Raw genomic sequence first — 23,549 nt, forward strand, 5'->3', positions numbered from 1 at the left:
ACTTATCAAATTAGGTCGGTCGTGTCGACATTGGCGAGACTGGAGTGACTTTGCTGCCATGGCTGCAAGCGTGACTTCGTCCACAGCAAATGATGCAGTCTCTGCTGGAGCTGCGTTTTTGGCAGAATCAATGATCGCAAAGAAGGTGGAACTAGCAGAAGGGTTGCGACTTGCAGCTGGGGGAAGTATAGACACTTTTCGTAAAGACCGCAATAAAGTGCCTGTATATCGCAATTTCCTCACCGACGAGTGTGCAATGAGTTCTTTTGGGGCTGAATTTGAGTCATTGCTACAGACATGCAAACTTTCAGATGATGCCACTTTATTTACTGTGAATACCTCTTCCAGTGATTGGTCTAGCTCACCAATTTTGAGTCATACCCAGGTCCATTACGTCAATTGTGATCTATTTAATGGCTTCAATTTAGCTCGGTCCCTCCCTTCCCTCGGTGGCCTTGAGCAGGTTATTTTTCCATTGCTGGATCATGCAACTCGACATTGTGATTTTTATATCGTCTTCAAGATGCTGGTCAAAATACTACGACAAAACCCTTCCTGCTTGGCAGAGTGCATCGAGTCCAACGGCTACGCCTTCATTGCTGGACTCCTATGCACACGGGCAAATCTTGTGGATGAAAAGATGCTTAGATGCGCCCTGCGTCTCGCTGTTGCAGGAAGATTAGTACCTTATGCAACGACCAGTAGTGGTGAGACGACTAAATGTCTAAAACTAGCTCACCCAGTGGTTGTAGATTCCGTAGCTTTATCTCAAGTACTGTTGAATGGGGTTTTTCACAAAAAGCTGCCACATCATCTGCAGTGCCAGCTTGTATCATTGCTTATGGATTTGCTTGTAACTGCAAATCCGAACGCATTGTTTAATGCTCGTCAACTGCGCCGAGCAGGTCTATTTCAGTGGCTCCTGATGTACCTGACAGAGCTGGGGAACGAGCCGTGCGAAATGGATCAAGATGCTGGACTTGAGATGAAATGGTGCTTTCCAAAGTATGCTGAGCCCACATTTGAAGCAATTTTACAGTTTGTGCTATCTCTGCTCAGAGCTTTCTTACGCATAGAAAGCTGTGTGGACGACTTTAATGGTGTGGGCGAAATGCTACTGGTCTCCATGACAAACAGCGACTTGCATGCGAAAGAAAGTCCTATCCGGATCATCCTCCTCCAGTTTATACTTCACGAGATTGAGAATGATACAGCATATACTGAAGACAGTGATTATCTGGATGCTAAGCAACATTCTTCATCAAAGCGACCATCCGACACTCTAGTTGAAGCAATATTGTATCGCGACGTTAAAGCCCCTACAATTAAAAAGCGAGATGGATATCGCTTTGATGATGCCAGTAGCCTCGATGTGCCATCTTTAAGATCACCTCGAGCTGATTGCGTCTCGAAACTTGGATTGTGTTATTATTCTGTCAACGGTATGGCAGATGTGTTTCTAGATGTGATTGGTCAGGGTCATGGAACAGGGCTGTGGGCATCAACGGAAGCTACATTAACACTACGGATTCTGTTTTCACTTGCCCAGACTCACTTGAGTTTTGCAGAGCACTTGCTATGCCAGACGCATTTAATGCAAAAGCTTAAGCGAGTGCTGCGAAAATACAGTACCAACTGCTGCATGTATATTCCGCTGCTTGCGTATGTTCTTAGAATTCCAATTGGTGATACAAGTTACAGTGACCTTGGTATGCTCTCAGCCATTACACCAGGTCCAAAACCATCGAATTCAGATGTAAATGTGTTAGCGGATAACGTGTGGGAATTAATCGGAGAACAACTATTACTAAATTGTCAGTTTAATAGCAGCACTGCTGCTAGCGAAGTGACTGTATCTGTGCTGGGAATTTTTGCAGGTCATGTGAAAGCAAGCTCGTCCTTTTTTGCAGCAGTTTGCAAATCAAGCGGATATTTGTTTCAAAATCTTGCGCATTGTATATTTGTTTGTCTGGGCAGTACCCACACTGCGAATGACTTTACAAGTGATATTTGCCAGTCAGAGGCGAAAAATCCCAATCCAAGCAAGAGCGTGGTGGATGGATCCAGCACGACAAAGTCATCAAATTGTGTGTACAATCCGCTTGAGAAACTAGCTGAACGAATGGGTGTCGAAACTAGTAATTCTATGTCGATAATTGATGCCTGTGTCAATCTTATACAGGTCATAATGACACAGGCACTGTATGGCGATGAGTTTGGGTCTTTAATAATGCTCTTTTTGAAATCACTGGTTGAAACTGGTCTTAAGCAGGACAGGGTCGCCTTTTCGCGTGTGGCAGGACAGAAATGTTGGTTAGCGCTTTTAAAATTCGTGCTTGAGAGAGGAAAGGTGCTGAGTACCAACATTTCTTTAATTTTTATGAGAAACCTGATCACCACATGCATTGCCCTCGCTCAATACTTGACAAGTGAACAAAATCATCACGTTGAAGAATCATATCAAGCCACAGACAGCTTAAGGCTGGGAGCTACCCCATTCACGGTTTCCCAAACAGATTCCAAATGTACTGATGGGAACGCTCCCGCGTGTTTCGGATTTGATGTTGTCGTGCTTTTTCTCTCTTGGTGTGAACCGTGTTCTCTGCCTGCAAACGCAAAAATCATAGGAGTAGAGCAGTTACAGTTTTTTTACGGGGTGCTAGTATATTGCGCGCAGACTGTGATGCTGATCGAGCTTAATCATGCGCACGGAACGACTTTGTCTTACCCTTCTTATCTACTAACCTGTTTGATCGATTCGAAGCACATTCTTTTACAACAACCAAAGTGGCAAGGTGTGGTCTGTTGTGGCATCAAAACACAGAGTACTACTATTGACGCGAATGGTGGCCTTGAATCGTGTCATGCACCTTCAGGACGTCCACTTCACTTCATGCATCGCGTTCGAAGTCTAAGTGCAAATGCACACAAAGAATTTAGCATTGGTGCTGATTCTGATCGCTGTTTTGTTTTTGCTCTTTCGTCTGTTCTCTTTCGAATGCTCATGGACGAATCGGCAACTATTTGCCATTTTGCGATTATGATGTGGCAGTTTCTAATTGATCAGCGCTTTGACGTGCTCAAAGAACTTTTGATTTTAGAGCCACGGACGTCTGTGTTACAAACGATTACCTCGTCTAAAAAAGACGCAACGATTGATCTCTTCCATGGTGGCTTTGATCGGCTCTTATATGCACTTCATATTCAAGAAAATTCACATCTGACTGATAACACAGAAAGTTTTGGTCCTTCGATAAACCAAGAGATTTGGAGTCAATTTCAACATTGGATAGCCGAATCAAGTACATTGCTAGACGACGCTATCATTTCAAAGTCTGAAGCATCGTATCGGTATATGTTGGATGTTCTCTCGGCATGTATAGGCATCAGGCAGGTCTCAGCTGGTACTGGCGAAACAGAGCTAAGTCTTGACTTGAATATCTCCTTTCGCACAGAAGATGAGACAAGAGGTGACGTCTCCGACAGCTTTGAGCCCGGTCGACGCGAAATAGTTGCAAAGAAATTAGCTTTAAAATATGCAGGTATTAAAAACAGTGCTCTCAAGTCGATGAACGATGGACTTTTATTGCGGCGTGATTTATCGTTACGCTTAGCTAGCACTCGGAATATTTGGCAGACAGGAAGGTGGCAAGTCGGGGCTGCGGCGACTGACTTTGCGGCCGAGGTTGAGCTACAAAGAAGCATATTTCAACGACAGTCATTTGGCTACTATCTTGATCAAACAGAGGGGCCGAAACGAATGCGACTAAAACTTTTACGAGACTATTCATACGAAGATCGAATCTCTACTACACGCGAAGAAGGTTATATGGGTAATGTTGAGAAGGATAAACCTAGATACACTGAAAAATTACCGCAGTCTTCACATCTATCTTCGCAAAACGCAGCAGAAAACCGGCTAATATGTTGCAGCATGGAGTTTCACGATGCAGTGGAAGTTTACAGAGCAGCTGCGGCAGCCAAAAATTCAGAGGGCAGTGTGCGATCGCTTCAAAGTATTCTTGTTCACTGCAGAATGGATGCAACACGGCAATTATATGACGACTTGCGAGGGATTGACCTCACAAACGCAGTATCCATACTTCAAATAGCCAGACGACTTTACGGCTACTTTTTTGAGAATTCGGATGGCAAATCCAGACTCGCCGTATCGCCATTGATTGTGAGAGATATCAATTACGCGATAGAACAATCTGTCGAGTCAATACCTCTGACACTTTTTGGTGCTGCGGATGCAGAAGCGACCCAATCTGCCTTGTATGCCGTACGACAAGAGAATTCTCAAGCCGTTCACACCGATTTAGCTGACTGTGATGGATCGGACATTGAGCTTGGTTTTGAGGGTACTGAAAGTGATGATTCGGACGACCTTGTTATGATAAAGCAAGAAATACCAAGCGAAAACAGCCCAGAATGCCAACCCCTGCAACTTTTGGATGTGTCTATTGATACTCCGGTCGATGACCTTACACTGGATCCAATGTCAAAGAAAGTGGACCAGATAAAGCAGTCAGACAATTCCTTTGAAGCCATTTATGGTGCAATTTCCTGCTTTCTTCGAAAAGAAGATTATCCTCCACTGCGTAGCTTTAATGCAGCATATGTCCAGGGAATGGGACGAATTTCTGGTCTTTTTTTGCTCTGTCGCCATGCGATTTACTTTATCAGTGGATACACAAAGCTGCATAACAGCCTGGCCTCAAATCAATGTAACAGCCTTTCGACCGAGTCGGTGCTACACACATCAAGCGACAATTTATCTGAGAGCAAAAAGAAAATGACAAAACGACTAATAAAAGCCGCGTTGGTTGATTTAAGCATGCAGTTTGCTCCATCGATGAAAAGAGGAGACCAAGCATTTACGATCGTCCCTGTACTCGACTTGTCCGTAAATCCTGATGATCCCCTAGCTGGCCAAGTAGCTACGGCAAAAAGTTCGTTTTGGAGCATTAAGTATTCAAATATCAAGCAATTTTGTAGGATGAAGTACCAGTTGCGACCTGTCGGAATCGAATTTTTTGATACATGCGGATCAACTTATTTTTTGCAGCTTGAGACATCAATTGATCGCGAAGAAGTAGTCAAAACGCTTTTTCAAATGCCATTAATAAACAGCATCTTCTGGAGCCCAATTCTAAGGACAGGAGCTTTAGTCCCGTCAATAAAGCGCATTCGCCAAGCAGTCACAAAGCGATGGTTACGCGGCCTCATTACAAACTTTGAGTATCTCATACATCTAAATACATTAGCTGGCCGCAGCTTTAATGACATCACGCAATATCCAGTCTTCCCATGGGTAATCGCTGATTATACCAGCGAGTTTCTTGATTTGGATGCCTATTGTACATATCGTGATTTATCTAAACCCATGGGAGCACTAAGTCCAGCTCGTGCAGCGCAATTCTGTGAACGGTTCGCAGGAATGAGCCAAGAGATGGACACGAATGGACCTTTAGAGACGCCGGCATTTCACTATGGTACGCACTATTCGTGTTCTGCGTACGTGATCAATTATCTCATTCGGCTGGAGCCTTTTACGGCTATGGCACTTGAGCTACAAGGAGGCAATTTTGATCATCCTGATCGCCTGTTTCGCAGTATCCCATCGTCCTGGACGTCAGCATCGAGAGATAATTTACAGGATGTCCGTGAGCTAATCCCAGAATTTTTCTATCTTCCCGAATTTCTATACAATGCAAATAATTGCAATTTCGGCAAGACTCAATGTGGTGAAGATGTCTGGCACGTCAAGTTACCACCTTGGGCTCATGACGATCCACGCGAGTTCGTACGATTAAATCGACGTGCGCTCGAGTCAAATTACGTCTCGGAGCATCTTCACAGCTGGATTGATCTTGTATTTGGGGCAAAGCAGAAGGGTCAGGTTGCAGCTGATGCTCAAAATGTCTTCATGCACTTTACATACGAGGGAACTGTCGACATCGAGCAGATCACGGACCCCGTCATGCGAGCTGCAACCCTGGCGCAAATTGAAAATTTCGGTCAAACCCCGTCACAACTCTTTTCAAGTCCCCACCCTCAACGTAAAGTTCCAATGCTCGTTTGTACAACATCAAGCGGTGGAACAATTGAGGCGACATCACAGCTGAATTCCTCCGTGGGTCATCAGCACGATAGCATGTCACTCAGTACTATTGAAGCATATGTCAAGTGGCATATTCCACTAGCTCCTGCACTCGTTGCAATTGGTAAAGAGTATGTATTTATGAAGAAACACTCGGCTCTATCTGCGTCAGTGAATGGTGTGGCCATTGGAGATGTCAAGCTTGTCCACGATAAAATGCAGTGCTTAGGTGTCGGATGTTGCTTTATGCCACCCCGATGTGCAAAGTACTTGGAGTGGGGAAGTCGTAGTGGAGTCATCAGGCTCTGTGTGTACCAGCAAAGTTCAGGCACTGGTCGATATCGCGAAGCCAGTAAAACTTTAGCTGTCATCGAAGGAGCACATAATGATGGTATTAACTGCGCGTCACTTTCAGAGGACGGAGCGCTTCTTGTCACAGGAGGCCAAGATGCGGTTGTCAATCTAATTGAGTGCTCCAAAGCTTCGGACGGTCGACGAGTATTCAAACAGGTGGCAAAGTTTGTCGGCCATAATGATGCTGTTGTTTGCGTCGCCATCAACACGGTATGGTCACCTATCCAAACTCCTGCAATATAAAAGTCAGGATTAACGCTGTGAACAATTTATTGATTTAGGAGTTAAATTTGATTGCAAGTTCCTCGGCCGATCGTAGCGTGCTGCTATGGGATTTGCGAACGCGCGCGCTCCTTCAAGAATTAGCCGGCCATACAGCAACAGTTTGCCACGCTTCTATCAATAGTGCAAATGGAAATGTACTAACAACCACGAACTCGGAACTACGACTATGGAGTATCAACGGAGACCTTCTTGCAGCATCAAGCTCAGCCACGTTTGGTCTTCATGATATTGTAAGTCCCTCAAGCGCAATATGTGCACTACCTGACTAACGTGCCTATTTGTATTATTTTTGTTTATCCACTTGACGTAGTCTTGTGCAATTTCGACTCGTTGTGACTCATGGCAAAACGGAGTGATTGCCGTCACTGGACACGTGAATGGAGCAATTGCTTTATGGGGGATCCGGTATCTAGTCGATTTATCACGGCAGAAGAAGGAAAAGATAAAAGCAGAAATTACAGATGAATACGCTGAGTCTTCACAAGTATCAGGACCTATGAGCAGCTCACCAAGCAGCATCAACCGTATGGATTCTATCACCTCTCCCGTATCAATCTCGAACCAAGACGATCGGTCGAATGCTCACACTCACGTGGTGCCTTCGTGCCAGCTATTTATTTTAAAGCTGCTTCTTGACCATCGTTCGAAGATTACGGCGCTGACTCTCGGTTCCGAACAACGTCAATTATTTTCCGGGGATGCAGAAGGGTATTGCATTCGTTGGGTCGACGACAGCGTTAGTCCAAACATTCACTAACAATTTATAGAAACGACTTATTTCATTATTTTTACCGATCGTTTCTTACCAAGCAATGAAACTTCCGAATTCTGGACTCAGTAACAAACGACATGCTGAGTGATGGCAAGAAAGTATATCTTCATGCGGCTATCGTTTTTATTGCGATCAGCAAATTGATTTCTTTGGACCCAATAACAGCAAGATTGGCCGATGCACGAATGCATATTCATCATGACTGCATACACGATAGAAAAGTTGCTGAATTTGAACTTTCTGTGGACTTGGAATCAGTTGTCGCTCCACAAAACTTTGTTATAGACGAGATATCAAGCCAGACTTCAGTGCGTGACTATTATTTGTCCGTGTTCCTGGACACTGTTAGATTCTCGCCGACTTATCGCAAGCTTAAAGCCACCGGAATATCGTCAGTATTTCAGCCACTTCGAATTGTTTTTGACGTTTCCAAGCTATCATCGTAAGGTATTCTGGCTAAGCTTCGTTTGTTCTTTATCACTGAACCTGTGCTGGTTACTCACCGTATAGCGACCCTGGCTACAAGTGCGAGAAAGTGGGTGAGATCGTGGAACTCGATGATCAGGCGTATATCTGCTCCCAGGAAGATATACTTACGCTTGCTAAAAAAGAGTTTCTCACCTCGATTCTTCTCAAAACTATCGCAAATTATTTTGGGAGCATTCTTTCTGTTCAGCGTGTGGCAGGAAATCTTGTCGTCAATGGATTGTCGTGCTCAAACACCACCGATTGGGCTTGTTGTCAAAGCTCGATTCCAGCTATGTATCGCTCCAACGGCGTGGCTAACGCAGACTATTTACTGCATGTCACAGCTCGTCCGACGACTGGCTCGGTGATCGCTTGGGCGCTCCCTTGTAACTTGGATCAATTTGGTCGACCCATTTCTGGTCAAGCCAATTTTAGCCCGGCACGTCTAAACCCTTCCGGAACCAGTGGTGCTAGTCGCGCAGAACAAGTAGGAACGGCTTTGCACGAAATGACCCATGCGCTGGTATTCTCTCAACGCCTTTTTGCCAACTTTCGTCAGCCACGAAATGGAGCACTCTGGAAATATGAAAACGTAGTCGTACAAACACAAGGGACAGGAGGCGTCACAGTAAGTAAAATCGTTACACCGCAGGTTGTTGAACGCGTCAAACAACATTTCAATTGCTTTGACTGGTCGGATGCTGGACTCGAGCTAGAGAATGGAGAGAAAGGAGGTGCATCCTTTAGCTCACACTGGGAGAAGCGCGTTGTAATGAACGAGTACATGAGTGCCATTAGTGCGTACGATCCAGTTTATTCGACTCTCACGCTCGCATTGTTTGCAGATAGTGGTTGGTATGACGCGAGCTTTTCTCAAGCGCAACCGCTTCCGTGGGGGTATCACGAAGGCTGTGGTATGGCAAAGTCAAGGTGCTCACAATGGGGCGACCGCTACTTGTGCACAAATGCTGGTCAGCGAGGATGTACGGCCGACTATAATGTTAAAGGCTATTGCGACGTCGCGAGCTACAGCTCAAGCATCCCTGCAGGCTTTCAGTACTTTAAAGATCCTGTTTTTGGCGGTCGGGACACCTATGCAGACTATTGTCCTTTTTATCGCGGCTACAACAATGGCGATTGCCGTGGAGTTGGACGATCGGCAACTCAAGTGGACACTACAAATCGTATGGAAGAGGTTGGCTTATCTAGTAAATGTTTCGAATCTAGTCTTAGTCAGTCTTCCAGTAGCACTGCTGATCTCCGACCCACTTGTTACAAGGTGCTGGACTGTTCAGCGACGGCATTAATACTATCGATTGGCGGAGTTAAAGTGTCTTGTCCAGCCGAAGGTGGTGAGATCAAGGTCGCAGGATATAGAGGAACGTTGCTTTGTCCACCAAGCACGCAGCTCTGTCAGCTTCTTCAAGATCGATGCTCGGGAAATGGAGTGCGCCTTGCCAATGGAAAATGTGATTGCTTCACAGGCCGTGTTGGAGACGATTGCTCTGGCTTTCAATGTCCAAGCAGCGATCAAGATATTGAATGTAGTGGTACCACACAGGGTATTTGTGATCGAAGCACGGGACAGTGTAAGTGTGCGAACGGCTTTGCGGGATTGAGCTGCTCAGAGTTATTGTGTCCCATCGAGACTGGAACCAAAAATACCTCGCAGTGCTCTGGCAATGGCGTTTGTAATGCAGACTCTGGATTATGCATATGTCACAATGGATATTCAGGAGCTGCGTGTGAATGCGTACCTGGCTGTACGAGTTCATCATGTGGAAGTCATGGTAAATGTAACTGTGAGTCGGGAGCGTGTACGTGCACCGCAGGGTTTTCTGGCGTCGTGTGCTCGGTTGCTTCGAATCCAGCGGTAACGTTGCTGACTGAAGTTGGTGTCAGCGCTACTGTCCTTTCAAAGCAATACAAGTTTTTTAAATTTTTTTTGGAGGCAAGCTCATATGATGTTACGTTCATTGTTGACTACCCTGTTGGAACCCCAAGCTCGACAGACGTAGATTTATACGGGTCATTTGATGATCCTTTCCCAACTGCAATGACTCCTAGTAGCATTCGTTTCATAAGCACTAGAGATGTGAATGTGAGTGATGAAATTCATCTTTGTGGATCACTAGGTATCTTTCCTCGAGGCCTTAACTCGACGTCGCGTATTTGCCAAAAAACTACCGCGTCTTATTTGCAAGCAGCACCCGGGTACCTTTACCTTTCGTTGCTCGGGTTCTCTGCAGGACAGTCAACAGTACATTTTCGTGTGGAAACGGACAAATGTCGCGGTGTCACTTGCTCTGGACATGGCAGTTGTGGTCGAAACATCCCAGGTGTATGTACTTGCGATCGCTATTGGAGTGGCGATGACTGTAGTGTGCCGAAATGTGGACCAGACTGTCAAGATCTAGGTACATGTTTGGATGCTACTGTATGGAAAGGGTCGTCAAGTGCCCCCGCAAGCGTCTCGATAGGAATCAGCTCGCTGCGCAACACATCGGAATGTTTTGGAAATGGTGTATGCCGAGTGACGGAAAATTTCGACCCTGCCTGTAATTGTGACGAAGCTTTTGCCTTCGATCCGCCCAGGACTCCCGCCCAAGCTCTTTGCCAAGAACTAGTACCATCAGTGGCATACATTCAGCATTTTCGTGGTCCTTTTAGAATTGAAGCTGGACTGCTGGACTTACAAATTGAACGCGGAGACTGGGGCTTGTACACCATTACTGTTCAAGATAAGTGGAGAGTGCTAGTTGTGTACTTAGATCAAATTACGTCTGATGGAGATGCCATGCTCTTTGTTCGCCGTGAAACGTTACCAAAATTATCATCAGATTCTTCCACCTCAGCGACTTCTACCCAGTTTGCAGATGTCAGCGGCTGGGCTACAGCTGCGTCAACGCGCAAGATTGTTCTTTCACGGGCTTCTTCGACGCTCAGTTCAGGTCTATATTACATTGGAGTATATAATAATGGATACGCTCGAGATTCGCTAAGCTATCGTCTTACTGTGAACGCCGCGGAAGATTGTCAAATCTCAACATTAGTTGACGGATTTAATAAGGTTCTACTGGAGTCAAATTTGACGTCACCGGCCAGTGGAAGTACTCAGATATCCAGAGACGACAATGAAAGCCTGGCAGTCTGTTTGAATGGAGGGGCGTGCAGCGTATTATCAAGTAAACTGTGCACATGCTCGGCTGAGTTTAGTGGCCGCTTCTGCTCACTACAATCTACGCGAATTAAGTTGACAAAACTGTTTATTGCCAGCAGGTTGCCTTCGTATGAGGCGTACAAAAGTACAGCAATTGAAACATTAGCTGTCGGCAAATGGGTCTATTTTACTTTTGAGGTCGACGATACAGAAGCAAAGGCAGTCGAGTTCACCCTACTGATTGAAAACGATATTGAAGGGGCGGAAACTCCAGTGCGGCCGCTTCTACTTGTGCGGGATCCTAGTGATTCTGGCTTTCCTTCATTAGCATCTAGATCTTTACAGGATTTTAATGCGATTGCTTCACGCTTTACGAGACAAACTGTGGTAGTGCCTGTCACGACAATTTGTACATTTGCACAAAGTGGTTCAGACTGCTTCAAGGTTGCAGTACACAATCGCAAGGTTTCCGGAGCAGCGCTACGTTTCGAACTGAAGGCCGTAGTACATGTCAATACAGTACAATCGTCGACTGTCTTAGCGTGTGGTCTTGATGAAGACGAACTCGAGTGTCATGGACACGGACAATGTATTGTGAGAGATGGTGCTCGAACTTGCCAGTGTGAGACTGGCTGGACTGGTGTTTCTTGTAACTCTCCCATCGGTTTCGAGCTGACTAAGCTATGGAGTGCAGCCGAAAATGTCACGTTCTTGTGCTCTTCTTGTAACACTAACTTCACTTTAGCGCGTGGCCAGGTCTTGATGTTTCGTGTCCCTGAGCCTCTTCGTGTAGGAGTGGGTTTGCGTCTGTTACTCCAAGCAGTTAACCAAGGATTAGGAGGGGTCACGCCTAGTGTTTACGTTAGTGAGCTTCTTCCGCGATCAATGTACGATTTCACGTATATTTCCCTTCCAAATGGTTCTCAATCTCAAGTTGTCGAAATACCGAACTCGTCTTTTTCTGGCGATTTTTGGGTGGTTGTTCATACTGACTATCCTTCGACTACTAGCACATCTGAGCTTACTGTGTCCACTGCCCAGAGAAGATTAAAAAATAGAGAGAGCTCAACATTTGAGCTTGTGGTTGAACATTATGAAACTCCGTACGCAAATTTCGACAACTCTTTGATCACGGATCAATCGTTTGGTTATGCCATATACACTTGGGTGTTTGATAGTCCAGCTGGTCTCGCTCTTTTCGCGTTCACAGTCGTTCTCTTTGTCATAGTCCTGTGCTTTTGCGTGTTTCGAGTGGCACGAGCACCGGAAAATCAAGACAAGGTGCTGGCTCAACTGTACCCGTCGCGATTTATGTCGAATCAACATCGTGGTCTCGCTACTCCTGGAAGTGGCAGTAGGCCAAATGGGGCTGTCGTGATGGATATATACGACTTTTCAACGCCAACTAACAGCACTGCTCAAGGAAGGGCAAACATTAAGCCAATTAAAAAAGTGAAATTGCACGACACACTAAACAAATCATAGTCGGAACGTCATAGTTCTTGAGTTATATGCAGCATTTCAAGCTTTTACATGACTTCCTTTTTTTCTTGGCAAATCTACGACTCTGTTAGCATTTGAATGAAATAATCGCTTTCTTTGTCGAGACATTGAGTTTGAAAACTCTCTCTGTATGAAGCTTCGATCAAAGCATTGGAATGCCAGATTAGCATTTGGCTTGCAACAAGTGATTCCTGTTCCAATCTTGATCGCAATTCCCGGCTCCGAATGAACAAGAATAAAATCAAGAATGCCTCAAAAATGTCTCTTACACAGTCAATTGTCGTTTTTTAGAATCGGGAATGGATTGGGATGATATTTTTTCGGAGCTTTTCCACCACTTCTGATATAGGAGTATGTCAACACAAATGCTAAATTGTATCGTATTTATACCTGCTTAACAAGCGATGGGTTTAAACTAAGATTTAAAAAAAATAAACGAGTGCGTTACGACGTTTACATGAAAACGTTCGTATAAAAGCAAACAAAGTGGCAGCTGATTGTTTCTTGACCTGAAATATACAGGTAAGTTGGATTTTGGGGAAAAGCTCGAGAATATTTGAAAGCGAAGGACCGCTCTGAATTTGTAGACGCGCTTTTTATGAGGCAAGTCCTGCGGAGACTTCATGCAACTGAAATCAACAAGCTAGGACTAAGCTTTCTCTAGCGCAAGCTCTTTGGACCCGATGTAAGTAACTAAATTAAACCTTACACAATCGTAACAAGACAATGTGGTGCAATTGTCCGAAATTCACATTGCAATTGCAGTAATTGTGAAGATTCTTGTATCGGGGTTCATGAAAACTATGGAACTATAAAAAGGAGGGAATCGAGGTAAGCTGACCGCAAATTAAAAGATAAAGACAAGAGATAATGAAACCTTTATATAGAGTAATACTGCTATGTAATGGTAATCCTAAGTGTATGTATGTGACATGATATTTCAGCTGCTGACAGCGTGACGAACGTTGAGTGCGTAAACTGTTGCTGCCGCGTCAAACGGATGCGTCTTGTTCAATCAGGAACACTGTAGCGCGTCTGGAAGTACCACAAACGTATGTGACAAGATATCGAAGCTGCCGACAACGTGACGAACGTTTGAGTGCGTTTACTGTTATCAAAAAGTCGAGTAAACTAAGAGTGCTGGTTTCCTTGGTGGCTCTTGGATCAGATCCTCGTTGAAGCGCACGAAACCAAACCCTATGCGCTTGCTGACGCAGACTCTGAGAGTCAAAGCTACCTCTTTGCAAAGTACACGATAACCATGTTGCATTATATTATCAACATGGTTGAGATCTTAAATAGAACAACTTTACCGGTGCGTGATATGGTTCCCGCTTTAGGTATTTCTCATGATTTACTTAAGATGACAGATGCACAGAAGCGAAGAGCGTACTGTAACACTGGAACTTTTCGTTAAGTTCTTAGAGAACCACTTTTGTTTTGTTTAAAACGCAAATTCATTAATCGTATCACGGTGAAGATAAGGTTTTGCGTCGGAAGCGATACATGAATCATTAACGTTGAGATAGCGCACAAGACTTTCCTCTACCAGCCTTTTAAAGCAAACGTGTGCTATGCGGCTCACGATTAGAACTGCCGATTGTTGAGTATATTGAGAAATATAATTTCACAGAACCGGTCGCATATCTCCGTCCATTTTGTTAGGATGGTAAAAGTATTGTTTCATCCACTGAGTTTGTGAATGCGGTCAATGATGAAAGTCCTTCGCTACAACAAGATGAACAGCTGCCCCCGTGATAGAAGCAAAAAAAAGTAGAACTGATTGAGGCCTCTAGTAATACTTTGCATTGGTTTATTGCAGGCCGTGTGGTCATGATAGGTGTAAGTGTGACGGCTTTGATCGCAGTGCCCAAAGTTTCCTATGCTGTATTTGTAGACTATGAGAAACCTAATTTTTGTGAGTTACTGTCTCTTTTGTATGTTGCCGCTGTCATCATTAATTACCAACTGAGCGGGGCTGTCGTGGCAACTTAGACAGTGGACAGTTTTAGTGGTCGTTCTACGACGCAAAACGAGATACTCAAGAGCTAATACTAATGTTAAGTAGTAAATAGTCGGAGTAAATGGGATTTGAGTGAGATAGTCAGAATTAATATCCAATCCAAATGTATTGTCATCTTTTAGTGTTAAAATTCTTCTGAAACGACCCTTGTTGGTTTTGGAGAAGTTTGTACAAATAGAAAAATGTGAAGTGAATATATTCTAGGTTCTTAGCTCGCAAAACCGCTTGCTACCTCTGAGCCACTCATTTTTCGTACCAGGCTCACTATACTAGATTCTGATTTCTCTAAAGCCTATCTGCGCCTGCCGTTGCGTCCGCGATCACTTACCGAATTGTGTCCGTAATCATTGTGTCCGTAACCATGGCCAGACACGAACGGTATCCTTATGACGTGAGTCGTCTGTCCAGCAAGCATTCAGCGGTGAAATCTCAACAGCCCTGAGGCGATCGAAGGATGAACACTTAGTATTTCTGGGTATTTGGAGTTGATTTACGCGCCGCTTTATTGATTTTTAATCATGAGCAGGAAAGCTAAGTATTGATGAAAGGACTGTGATTATATTATTGATAAAGTATCAAGTTGCGTCATCACAAATTATATTCTCCCCTTTTCTATTTCCTTTTTCGGCTTCTTCTTTTCTTCCACTCCTCTATCTTCATTATCCTCTTTCTACCACCGCTCATACCCTTAACAAAATATCGCAAAAATTGTATATAATCATGCCTTATTCATCCTAAGATACATTTGTTTGAGGTTTTAGTGCTTCATTTTGTCCGACTTTGCACCGCCCCTATGCTTTTGTTAACGCAACCTCTACGTGTCGATAGAGTGCTATGTTCATGTGTCACTGGCATCCTGTTTCCCTTGGTAGCCCACGTTGTCAATCCGATAGCCAAGTCATTCACAGTCCACATCTTTTTCGAGGCTTGGTTATAAATGCTTTTTGGATATTTCTCAGGTCAACAAGACATGCTTAATAAGTTCTTGTCGTAAGTCAGTAACGGGGGTAACTCAACTAGTCATCCGACATCAAGAATCGGTTACACTTGCCGGTAGGCTTTCACCAGCTACAAGCTTTTGCAAGTGGGGCACATCCGGGAAACTTTCGATCACAGCCGATAGAATTACCGTCATAATTTTTTAAAGCGACATTGGATGTGTTAAGCGGTATGATATTTTGGGGCAATGGTTGTGAAACCCTCCTTCTGTACACGAGGTATGTGATGGCCATGGATTCGACTATGTTTCAATTAGTGACACGCTAGCAACCCTCAAGTAAAGAGATTGCCCGTATTAATGAGGCTCCCAATCGTCGAGGCGCTCCCAACCCAACTTGTACAGAAGATGTTCTAACCTAATTAGACTAAGCGGGTGTCGTCTAAGCTCTTACGTATCTGCCAGGGATAAATAGCTGGATTGCGATTAAGAGATCAAAGCTCTTTAAGTGGGGCTCTTTACCAAAATCAAAAATGGTATTTGTGTTTACGGGTGGTGTCCGCACAGATACATTTAGCGTCAAGCCTCCTAGATTTCTAGTAACAAAGCGGGAATATATTTAATCAAATGCGACATCTGATCCTCATGGGGGGAAGTAGCGTGATGCCGTCGCTTTGTCAGCACGCGATTAATATGTCCAAAGCCTTTCATGATGTCTTCGCGTCTGAACGGTTTTGCGTCCACAGGTGCTACATCTGTTGGAGTACTTTAAATACACGTCTTTTGTCGATTGAATGGTACCTAGCTTCTAACTCTCATTTAAAGCCAATGGTATGACCCCTTATAGAAGACTAGCAATTCAGATTAGACTCAGGGTGGGATTTTAAATAAAATGTTGACCTAGCTCAGACAACAAAGGTTTTGTCGCATTGTTTATCGTTAAGACTGTTTAAAAAATTTCAAAACGGAAGCTTCTGAGCATCAGGGATTTTGCTGCTGTGACCAAAGCTGAGATGGATCAAAGCTGTATCAGAAAATAAATATCTCTAATTAAAAAGTAAGGGCTTGAACTGAATCGCTGGCGTATCAAGCTCCCGCGTAAATATGCTGAACATGGTGATGCTATCGCATTGCCAAAATGTGTATAAGTGGCGAAATAAGATTAAAAATATGTATCAGCTGCAATGGTGGGACCAAACGGAATCAGTATTTTATTTGCCTCCTGTTTTGCGCATCGGACATTGTCTCGATCACAACCGGCTGCGACAATAAGTTTGCGATGTCCAAGACTGACAGATGACATACGGACGCGGCGACAACGTTAGCGCCCGGACCAAATGTATTTATTAGACGCTAGATACGGACTGTATAGAGATTAAGTCAGGATGTTTTGTTTTGCGTTCCCGAACGGTCTCGGTGGTGTTGCCACTACATTTAGAGCTCCGTGCTTGTCGAGTCACCCGCGCATAATGTAAAGTAAGCAAATGCACAGCAAGCCCGTAGTAACGAAAGCCAAGCTGTACGACCGAAACAATAAATTTAATATACTATGGTGTCTCTATGACCCGTTTCCACACTCAGGGTTATGTGGAGTTTGAAGCTGTATATCCGCGAGTTAAGCGGAAATTTCAACCCCAAGTCTGCAACTTCGACTGGAACGAGCTGTAGCAATGCAAGCGTTTGGCCCACGTCCAACGTTCACGCGTCGAATCAAGTATGTCCGAGCAGTGTGTAGCTTTTGAGTTCGTCAAATCTAGGGCAATTATATATTTAAATCCTGCTGTGAAATTGCTGTTTTGAGTTTGTTATCCATTTTGCCAGAACCAATGGTCTTCAGTTTGAAAGTCCTTGTCCTCATGCGATCCCTTTTTTGCTCGCCGTACTCACTCGAGTATGATCAACACGTCTCGCGTTTGGAATCTGTGTAATGCTTCTGAGCTGTTTGCTGCGCTTGTAATGTAATTGATCCTGTGTAATTCAGTTATAATCTAGTTATGCTCTAACGTTTTAGTATTTTTGATTAGAATTACATAGAGCCCTGTTTCTTTTCTTTGAGTCCTGATCTTTAGCTAGCATGTTTTGCCCTGCCAATACCTCATTCGTAGCATCTGCAATGACTCCACTTTTTCGTGTTTTAATGGAAACCTTTAGGCCGTGCTTTGACTCAAGCTGATGCCATTGAAATTGAACGCGGATTTGCGTTGGTTTTTTTTCAGCTTGAAGCAAAAGAGAAAATATATCTCGTCAATGATAAAGAGGTACAGGCCATTTAGTATCCTCTTGTTAGGTTCATTATACAACTGTTGGGTTTCAGGCTACAGTGTGTGATGTGCGAGATCACGTATGCTATCGACACCGCCACGACATGGCGGGAAAATATCGTTCTATGCTGAGTATACCTCTGAGACGAAGGGCAGGCTTGGTCGACAAAATATGGTGGCGAACGCATTTTGCGTCGTATGGATCATGAGATATGTCATACCGCAATGATGGCAATAATCGTCGACTGTATCGGGGTAACACAGATTCTTCTGTGAAAGGGCGAGTCATCCAAGATGGTGTGACCGTACACAGGTGTGGATTACATAATCACAATAGTGTGGCTACAAGCCACTACGTGGCAGGACTGCCAGAAGTGATGCACATTAATCAGGTTTTCCTATACTAATAAGGTATTACTATATTAATCAGGAAAACCTAACGTTTTTGGATATTGGAGGCTTTGCCGCAACTAGAACAATCACATACGATTCAACTTTTGAACGGAAAAGCGGCGCTACTTTGGTATAGTTTTTAAGTACTCTTGGAGGCAGCGATTTTTGATCCGCTGCACTCGTTCTGGTTCTTGTATAGAACGTAAGATTGGTGACCTTAGCTAAACTTCCTTTAAGCAAAAAGCTACGACAACCCCACTGCACTTGGTAGCACATGCAGTCAATCTACGCCTACAAGGTGTCCCAAAGCGATAAACGCGCGCCTAGAGGCGATTTTAAGCTATGAAATTGCTCTGCTAGAGCACCTACAACAGAAGCCGTCGGAATCGACAGCGACCATGACGCCACTGTCGACGACGAATGACTCCTTCCAACCGAGGCCGATTGTGGTATGCTTTACGAACTTCGAAGGTTAGGATGTAGAGAATCTCTTGCTCTGGGTAAGAGAGGCCGAGATAGCTATGGCATCAGACATGCTCCAGAATGGGTGGCGCTTCCTGTCTCCATGCTCAGAAAACAAACGCGAGAATGGCCACCTACGTGCGTCACTTGGGTTAATTCGGCATCCTTCTCTTGGAGGGAGCTGTAGCTGCAGCTTTCACGACTGTTCTTGCCGCTTTACTAAGCGTGATCGCGTTTCCTTGACACCCGACATGGCAAGAAGCAGTTGGTGGACTTTGCCCATGAGTTGAGGGTTCTCACTGCCGGGACGACAGCCGATCCTCTCCCGAGGCGGTCGTAGTGACCGTCTTAATGGAGAGACTTCGCACGGACGTGACCAGAAAGGAAGTCTTTCGTGTGCGTTCGTCTTCTTTAAAGAAGCGGTAAATTCGATATTAAATGCCGAGTTCAACTTTAAGTCGGCACGACATGGTTTGAATGCACACCCTTAGAGATCGTCGAGCGAGCCTGAGCCAATGGATCTCAGCAATGCTGAAAAAAGAGGAGGGAGAGCTACGAGCTGCGGGCTATCTACCGGGAACGAACTGAGTTCTATTGTGTCTTAAAGAGGTAGAGGGCAGAAGGGCCCAGCCCCGAAGAGCTCCGTGCTTTCGAAAACGAAAAGTATATGCAAGCCGGGCTTTCTGGTCGTAAAAGCGAACGTGAATAGCTTTGAGAAGCCATGGAAGATCCTTATTAATTCCGGAGCGTCTGGCATAATTGGCCGACGCTCCACATTTGAAGGAAGTCAGCTGTATGCTGAGGCGCTCAAGCGCGGTTGAATGACATCGCCACTGTTCGCTTAGTGACGGGGATTGTGTCATTGAGCCGTAGGATACTGTGGATCTCGGTGTCAAGTTTCTTGGCTCTGATAGCGTGGATCGCTTTGTCTTAGACCTGGATGCAAGGTATGAATTCATCGTTGGTATGACATGGCTGAATCACCAGTGCCATGGATTGATTAGAGGTCGAGTACCTTGTGCGCTACGCCCACGTGGTTTGGTGGAGCCATGATGAGTCATGAACCTACCTCTGCTAGGAAGCAGAAGCGTTATTGGCGCGGGCACTAGACCGAAACGGTCAATGTGCTGGGTATCGGAGAATCTGAGTTGTTGACCACTGAAGACCTATTGTTCAAGAGCTCCGAGAATGGCTCGCGGGCTGAACGTAGAGTGACACATAACCCACCGAGCACTGCTCAAGTAACAAAGTAGTTGCTGCATGCCAAGAGTGGCATGATCGGACGAGGTCCAAGGCATCCTGGGCAAAGCCCCAGTGATGCGCGTGGAGTGGCACGTAATCCACTGGATGAAGACTGCGGAAATAGCAGCTATCTGTTGGATGTTGTTGATAACATCAAGTCTACAATAGGGCAGGGTGTGGGGACACTGGACGACGCTAAAATTGTGTTCTCACTTGTCTCGATGAGACTTAAAATCTCTGTAGAAATGAGACGGCAAAGCCGTATGATATCTGCAAGACGCAAGGCGTCGACCCTGATCCAGTGCGTGTCTACCGTAGACGATAGCGCACACTACACACCCTTGTCAGCGGTATGACTGTGGAGGAAGACATCGACTTCACCCTAGACGCTATTTCCGCGGTTGATGCTCTTCTTAAGCTGAATGAGATGTCCTTCGAAGACTGTGGCGGTGCCTTGAAGGCAGGTAATTTAGTCGTGGTGGTCGTTATATGACCGAACGAGGAGGTCAACTCGTCGTCGCTTCTGTCCTGGAGGACATTATGAGGGGGCTGAACGCACGAAGTGGGTCGTCGATCCTGATGGATCCCTCGGATCCGTACTATCCTTTGATAATAGAATTGCAAGACGTCTCCCGAGACCAGCCGTCGGTGCTACCTCCGGACGAAGGTAGATCGACCTGGATCCGGGAAATCAATACTGTGTAGCACGCCAATAGCCCCTGCCTAAGAAGCAGTGTGACGCCACTGACGCTTTTTTCCGTGCGAAAAATGACGTGCGTGAGAGTATGTCTCCCCATTCGACACTCACGTTTTGTGTCCGGAAGCCAAACGGCAAGTGGCGTATCGTTCACGCTTACAAAGCTAAATGCTGCCACCATTCCGGCACAGACGCCGATTCCTAGAAAGAATGTTCTCTAGAATAAAATGGTTGGCTGAACAAAGTACAGCGCACTCGACTTGGTCGATGGGTATTACCGATTGCTCATGAGAGCGAATGACGTTCTGCTGACAGCGGTGAGTACTACAAGTGGGATGCTCTGGGAGTGGTGCCCCATGGACTGGCAAATGCACCAGCAACATGAAACCGTCTTGTGACGCAATTGTTCAGGCCCCACCGGCCGTATGCACAAAACATACTTTGACGACATCTTCGTCCACAGTCATGCGGGGCACGGGAGGCAGCTGTGGAAAACCACATCGTCCATTTGAGATCGGTCCTCGACTGCATGCGCACGAATAAGCTGTACGCTAATGCCGGAAAGTGCATCTTTGGCGGTAAGGAAATCTTCTTGTAAGGGTGCTTCATTGTGGACCGTGACCTACAAGCCAATCCCACTAAGGTCAAGATCATTGAGGACTGATCGGTTCTAAAGAACCTATGGACTTGCGTAAGTGGCTTAGCCTCGCCTACTACTTGCACATATATAGCGCAAATTATGCGGAAATTGCACGGCCATTGTCGAATCTCCTTAACAAGAAAGCGGAATGGTGTTGGGAGACCGACCATCGGGAGGCTTTTGGCAGGGTCAAAGACAGCATCCTTCATGCAACAATACTGACGATGCCACACCTTTATCGTCCTTTTAGAGTCGTCTGTGGCACTGCGGACTTTGTCATTGGCTGTGCACTGCTGCAAGCAGACGCCGAGCGGCAAGATCGGGTGATCGCGTTCGAATCTCGCCAGCTTTAGTCTGCGGAGAGGAACTATCCTGTCCATGACAAGTAAGTACTTGCGATATAGTATGCACTTGTCAAGTTTGGGGTGCACCTGCTTGGATCAAAGCCGTTTGTGATCTACACAGATCATGCGTCATTACGCACTGCGACTCAGTCGCCTCCTTCTCGCAGAGGATAGCCAGGTGGGTCTCCTTCATCACAGAATAAAATTTTAAGGTGAAGTATAATCCAGGAAAGCAGAATGCCTTGGATGATGTGTTGTCACGCAGACCACTTGGACATGGCACGATGATCAAGGGGGAGCCGGATTATGAGCTTGTTCATGGTACGACGGTGACGTCGCCAGTGTCGGATTTGATCCGCGCCGCATACGTGGGTGATGGTATGTATGAAGCGCTGCTACAGGTTGAGTTTGGAAATTCGGACAAGAAATTTTAAGCGCGAATGAGCACGCTTATTCTGATATTCGTTGAACAACGGGTGACTGTATTATAGCACCGATTCGACGGATACGCCACGAATTGTGGGTACTCACGATGAGGCTTTGAAATCCGTATCCTCTGTGAGGCCCACGACTGTTGTCATCTTGGTCGTAAGAAGACGTACATCTCGGTGAGTCGCCACTACTGGTGGTTCAAGCTCTACAAATGGACGAGCACATAAGTGCGCGCGTGTGAGACAAGTCAAAGGGTGAAATCCGCTCCGAATGCGGCGGCACCGCTAGCCAGTTTACCGAGACCCTCTGGGTGTTGGCAGCCATGAGATGAACTTTGTAATTGGCCTGCTAAAGTACCCGGCGGGCAACACGGGTGTTGCGGTCTTTGTGGGCCGCTTGAGCAAGATGGCTCATCTTGCGGCGGTGCCGGACACCATCGACGGTGTGGATACAGCGTCGGTTCTGTCGATCGTGCCTTTCGACAGCATGGACTCTTGGAGTCAATTGTCTCTGATAGAGACCCATGATTCACTGGGAAGTTTTGGGCTACAATCTTCAGGGCGCTGGGCACCAAGTTGACTATGTCTAACAGTGGACTATCAGCAGACCGATGGTCAGACTGAGCGCGTGTATCGCATCGTTGATGACGTTCGTTCGCAGCGTCAGCGCTATGACGCCGAAGCGCTGTAGCGCCATGCTGCCACTCGTCGAGTTTGCTCTGAACGAGGCATTGCATTCATCTACCGGCTACACGCCGTTCTACGTTAACGGGATTATTTATCCTCGGGTCCCGCAAACGCCGCCATCTCATGGGTCAGGGCTCGGTGAGAGAGGAAAAGATCAACGCTAGCTGATGTCAGCCTCCTTACTGTACCTAAAGAAGTCGATAACTTCCGAGTGACCTACGACACATTAGCGATGGCTGAAAGCAAAGACACTAAGAAAAAATGCAGATGGAAGAAGCAGAAGAAATGTGGTGAACATTGAGGTTGGAGACCTGGTTTTGTTGAATGCTAAAGAAATTACAACACATTCAGTCTCTGTTGTCATTATGACAAAGCTCCGTCCATGGTTAATTGGACCTTTTTCAGGCCGTAGCCAAGCGAGGCCTCGCGTATACGCTAAACTTCCGAGAAGGATGCGCACCCAAACGGTCTTAATGTGGGCTTGCTTAAGCCAAACCGGGTCCGGCGCAAGTAAGCGCGAACACTTTTGAGCGCCGGGGCGGCGTCCAAGAGCATTCGCCCACCCAGAAGTTGAACTAGTAACTGGTTCTGATCACGGAGTGCAACATTTTCCGTTTTCAACAGCGCAAGGCGCTCCACCGTCACAAAGGGACGTATTCGTCTGCTCGACGGCTAGGAGCTGCTCCGATAGAGCGCGATAATCCACAACATGAGGCATTCAGTGTACAAGTGCTCCACGCTCTCGATGTTTTCCGCACAGCAGTAGGCGACCTCGGCAAGATAA

General features: G+C 45.7%; 3 protein-coding genes across 3 annotated transcripts; all 3 read left to right on the top strand.

Moving 5' to 3' along the window:
* Positions 1-58: 58 nt before the first annotated feature.
* PHALS_03228 (Lysosomal trafficking regulator LYST and related BEACH and WD40 repeat proteins) lies at positions 59-8,834 on the top strand (the record flags this gene model as incomplete). Its single annotated transcript, XM_024717507.1, has 6 exons — positions 59-6,670; positions 6,742-6,975; positions 7,056-7,453; positions 7,735-7,959; positions 8,028-8,765; positions 8,831-8,834. The coding sequence occupies 6 exons, from the start codon at positions 59-61 to the stop codon at positions 8,832-8,834; spliced, it is 8,211 nt and encodes a 2,736-aa protein (XP_024582999.1).
* A 67-nt stretch (positions 8,835-8,901) lies between these two features.
* On the top strand, positions 8,902-12,630 carry PHALS_03229 (leishmanolysin-like peptidase; the record flags this gene model as incomplete). The annotated part of the gene is made up of 2 exons (XM_024717508.1): positions 8,902-9,180; positions 9,265-12,630. The coding sequence occupies 2 exons, from the start codon at positions 8,902-8,904 to the stop codon at positions 12,628-12,630; spliced, it is 3,645 nt and encodes a 1,214-aa protein (XP_024583000.1).
* Positions 12,631-14,386: 1,756 nt separating this feature from the next.
* Positions 14,387-14,643, top strand: PHALS_03230 (uncharacterized protein; the record flags this gene model as incomplete). Its single annotated transcript, XM_024717509.1, has 2 exons — positions 14,387-14,402; positions 14,471-14,643. 2 exons carry the CDS (start codon positions 14,387-14,389, stop codon positions 14,641-14,643), a joined length of 189 nt encoding a protein of 62 aa, XP_024583001.1.
* Positions 14,644-23,549: the final 8,906 nt, after the last annotated feature.

Source organism: Plasmopara halstedii (genome assembly GCF_900000015.1).
Source record: "Plasmopara halstedii genome assembly, contig: Scaffold_2103, whole genome shotgun sequence".
Classification (NCBI taxonomy): Eukaryota; Oomycota; class Peronosporomycetes; order Peronosporales; family Peronosporaceae; genus Plasmopara; species Plasmopara halstedii.